This window comes from Octopus bimaculoides, chromosome 9 (genome assembly GCF_001194135.2).
Source record: "Octopus bimaculoides isolate UCB-OBI-ISO-001 chromosome 9, ASM119413v2, whole genome shotgun sequence".
NCBI lineage: Eukaryota > Metazoa > Mollusca > Cephalopoda > Octopoda > Octopodidae > Octopus > Octopus bimaculoides.
In genome coordinates, this window is record NC_068989.1 from 18,592,195 (window position 1) to 18,597,215 (window position 5,021).

General features: G+C 36.7%; 1 protein-coding gene across 1 annotated transcript in view; it reads right to left on the bottom strand.

Annotated features, from left to right (window-relative positions):
• Positions 1-5,021, bottom strand: part of LOC106868087 (histone chaperone asf1b-B) — a 30,952-nt gene that overhangs the window by 20,025 nt on the left and 5,906 nt on the right. The window contains exon 2 of the mRNA XM_014913202.2: positions 3,756-3,871. Within this exon, the coding sequence (XP_014768688.1) occupies positions 3,756-3,871 (116 nt within the window). The remainder of the gene's footprint in view (positions 1-3,755; positions 3,872-5,021) is intronic.

Consider the following 5,021-nt stretch of genomic DNA (forward strand, 5'->3'; position numbering starts at 1 on the left):
TATATATATATATATATATATGTTTGTGTGTGTGTTTGTCCCCCCCAACATCACTTGACAACCGATGCTGGTGTGTTTACGTCCCCGTAACTCAGCAGTTCGGCAAAAGAGTCCGATAGAATAAGTACTAGGCTTACAAAGAATAAGTCCTGGCGTCGATTTTCTCGACTAAAGGCGGTGCTCCAGCATGGCCGCAGTCAAATGACTGAAACAAGTAAAAGAGTATATGATGATGATGACGACATATGCACTCAAGCACAAATGTGTTTGCATCTCTTTGTCTTGATATTGTATGATAGTTGTAAATGAGTGTCACCATTGTTGCAAGCTTTCACGAAAACATGTCTGGCTATGAGATAAAAAAAATACATTGCTTGACAACAGATGAGGGTTAGTAACAAGTAAGAAGGACATGAATCCATAGAAAATCATCTCCAACAAATTCCATCTGACCCAAATGGGCTTCTTTCAGTTTCTATCAACTAAATCTACTCACAAGGCTCAGATCAGCTAACAGCAGCCAGGGGAGACATTAGCCCAAAATACCACACAGTTGGGAAGCAAACTTCTTAATTACAAACTCATGCTTGCATTTAAGGGGAATTATAACACACACACACAACAGAACTATGACATAGGTATGGCTGTATTTGCATCACTATTTGGTTTTGGGTTCAATCCCAGTAACAAGAATTGGTAAATACTAAGAAATCCATCATGTGTTTGTGTGTATCTGTGCCTTCATTGTTTCAATATTTGAGCAATACGTTAAAACAAAGTTACCATCTATGCCAATGTCTGTGAACCTTCTGCCATAAAAAATAGGTCTGGCCACTCAACTGTTTAAAGGTCAAGTTAAAATAATGCCTAACATGGAAACAAAGTGAGGAAGAGCATCCAGTCATAAAAAAATGCCTTTCCTGTCACTAACCCTCACTTGTTTTTCAAGCAAGATGAATATTTCACCATAGTCAGACACGAGTTCGCTGAAGTTTTGGAAATGAACAAACCTGCTAGTGGGATAGTGACGTTTATTTAAAACTACTACACGATGTCAAGACAAAGAAACAAATACACACAGAGTTTCCATTTACTAAATTCACTCACACGGTTTTTGTCAGCCTAGAGATATAGCAGAAAAACTTGCGCAAGGTACCATGCAGTGGAACTGAGCCTGAAACTATGTGGTTGGAAAGCTAACTTTTTAACCACACATCTACATTTGCTCATATATGTGTATATATATATATATATATATATATATTAATGTATATATATATATATATATTAACTGATGTATATATTAATATTATCTCGGTTGAAAAACTTCAATAATGCAAATATGTTAATAGTTACGAGGTTAGCAAAAATCATACAAAAACTGGGATATTATACCCAGTTAATGGGTAGAACTTCCATGTTAAAGTCATGTATTTTGAGTAGATATAAAGAATAATAATCAATGGAGCAAAACGCATATAATCAAAAAGTTCCTTTAATTCCTACATATGTTTCAAAAATGTGCACTCTACTCCAAAGAAGTAAGAGGTGCTGGAATATGCACATAAATTCATCGTCAGGGAACCATATATATATATATATATATATATCTTACAAATTTGTTTATGGGAAACGTTTTGATTACGCAAATAAAGCCCCTACTCCATTAATCTGGCCACAGCCTAATGATGGGGACTAGTGAGCCAGTTTTTCGGGGTTGCATCAAGTTGTACCGATATAATGTAGGATAAATATAATAAATCACATGATTCTTAAGATCAGCCTGTATTCCCAAGATGATTACAGTGTAGTCCATAGTATCTGTTGGCATCAGTTTGAGCATCATCGATTCATTTCTTTAGGCGATATAGCATTAGTGGATGTACAACAGAGGAATGTTTGTAGTGATGCATTAAATATTTATAAATTCCAGCCAAGGATTAATGTTATTATTATTATTATACAAGGTGGTGAGCTGGCAGGAACGTTAGCACGCTGGGCAAAATACCTAACAGTATTTCATCTGCCACTACGTTCTGAGTTCAAATTCTACTGAGGTCAACTTTGCCTTTCATCTTTTGGGATTGATAAATTAAGTACCAGTAAAACGCTGGGATTCATGTAACCGATTATCTCCCTCCCACAAATTTCAGGCCTCGTGCCTACAGTAGAAAGGGTTATTATTATAATATATATATATAAATTATATATATATATACAAGTTAATTTGATCCCAGCGAAAACTCTTAAAGCAGGGCAATAATTTCCCCATAGTAGCAATGTTATACATTATAATTCATTCCCAAAAAAATATTTTACTTATAAAATTTATAATACTCGTTAATAAATGGCAATGAAACACCAGTAGAGTGTAAAGAATATTTTATGTAAAGTAAAAAGAAAGTCGAGATTATTTATGATAAAAAATATTATCATTATTATAATCGTTTCTGAATCCATTTCACTTGCACTAGACTTGCGCACACCATCACTTGTAGACGTGATTGCAAATTCAAAAGCATTCATAGATTTCTTCTTTTTAAAAAAAAGTCTAGTGTTGATTGCTAAGAAGCTTTGTTTTGCTCTCTACAAATTTCTCAGAAACATAGATCATGGTAGGAAAAACTTTTGCACTTCATTCAAAATTTGGATCTTGTGCTTCAAAAAACTCCTAAACCCAGGGTCTCATAAAGCAGGTCCTTGTAAAGTGAGATATTATTGTATATAGCACAAGGATAAAGCAAGAAAAAATATGCACATGCACATTGCCTGATACTGCATATCACATGCATCATTGAGATGTCTTCAAGACAACAATGAATGAGTCACATCCTGGCAAGTTAAGATCTACCCTAACCAAAACCAAGCTACAAACATTTCTCCACCAAAGAAAGAAATACTTAGAAACAAGGAGGAACCAATAACACTTGGACATTACACTGAATTAACTATTTGAATATATGACATTAACCCTTTCGTTACCGTATTTATTTTGAGATACTCTGTGTTTCTTTTAATTACTTTGAAATGCAACAAAGAATTTAGTAAAATAACTTAGTTATCATAAAGCTAGTGTTAGGAACATAAATTGTGACTATGGTTTGGTGGAAGATATTAATTCAAAACCTATGAAAACAAGACATTTGTACTACGTAGCCAGAGGCGGTTTCAGTCAGGTTGGTATCGAAAGGGTTAAAAAAATCACACTCAACATCAGGTTACATCAGATGTATTTTGGAGACTATACCACAACAGAAAATGAAGACCACTCAACTACACAGATATTATTAGCAGAGGGACATCAAATTGAGAGTCTACCAAAGCTAATGGTAGACACATTCCTAGCATAACATAACGAAATGCACCTCAGCTTGTAGAAGACTTGCCTGTATATGTGTGAAACAAGAGAAGCATGTCAAATATATAAGGAGTATTGCAATTCAAGTCACTTTGAAGATTTCAGCAGCTCGTCTGAAAAGAAATCTTAGTCTTTGAGATGCAGCGTTTGGTTATGTTTTAGCTATGAGACTTCCTGACCCTCAGGAGGAAGCTTGTAAGTGGTACATTTTCATCACACATCTCACCATGTCCTACAAATACACAGACACCTAATGGCTAGATTTAGGTACAGGATCACAATCCCTATTGATTTTCCCCAGTACAAGCATATTAGGGATAATATAATAATGCTAACAGCATACAACAGATGTGAGCAAACTACATACAACAGAATACAGAGAAAAAATAAGTCTTACTTGAAACACAAACATGTGTCGTCCACCAGGAACAGGTCCAACAAGAACTGAATCGAGCACTTGGTCATAGTCCATGCTTTCTGCAGAGCCAACATAGATGATTTTCCACTCAAGATCTAGGAAACATAACAAAATAACAGATGAAAAACTAATATAAATTAGTGATTAATTATTGACCCTGAAAGGATAAAAAATGGAGTTGACCACAAAAGGGTTAACTATATATCACAAAGTACAATGTGTTTCTGATTTAGATACAAAGTCAGTAATTTTGAAGCAAGTAGAGTGTCAAAATATCAACTCAAGTATTTTACTGTTTCTTATCAACTCCACAAAGATGCAAGGATAAGTTGACTTCAATGGACTGTAACTAACTAAACACCGCAAAGCAAAATATCATTGCAAGAGTGGCTGTGTGGTAAGAAGCTGGCAGAAATGTTAGTGCGCCGGGCGAAATGCTTCGCGGTATTTCATCTGTCTTTACGTTCTGAGTTCAAATTCCGCCGAGGTCGACTTTGCCTTTCATCCTTTCGGGGTCGATAAATTAAGTACCAGTTACAGACTGCGGTCAGTATAATTGACTTAATCTGTTTGTCTGTCCTTGTTTGTCCCCTCTATGTTTAGCCCCTTGTGGGCAATAAAGAAATAAGAAGCTTGCTTCCGGTTACTGCGCATGCGTTGATTCAGTTGCTGGTTTGTTTCTTTGAGAGTCGGACAGGATTTTTGTGCTGCTTGGCAGCGGTTTAGTGGAAATGTATTCAGACATTAGCGAGTCTGAATTGTTTTCATCAGAGGAGGAGCTGGTGAAGGTGGTGATAAGAATGGACAGAATGTTGGAGAAAACAAAAAGTTTTTTCTGAGGCGGCGGAGGTGAAGAAAAAGGATGTAGACCTGGCTGAACTAAAGGAATATAGGAAAAATGAGACACAAGGTGGGTGGCGACGTGAAGTTGTTGCCGCCACAAAAAATCATGGAGCAAATAGAGAGGAAAACTATCACCTATAGGGTGCACTCACTGAAGAACAAAAAGGATGAACAGGTGGAAATGGAATAATAGAAAAAGCGCTAAAGAAACAGTCGAACCAAATAATGTACATAAAACCAAGGGATGTAAATACAGGACAGTAGTCGTCCAGTTTAGGACAGTGGAGGAGGCAAAGAGGCTGGCGAGTGTGGAGGCGAAGAGGCTGGCGAGTGTGGAGGCGAAGAGGCTGGCGAGTGTGGAGGCGAAGAGGCTGGCGAGTGTGGAGGCGAAGAGGCTGGCGA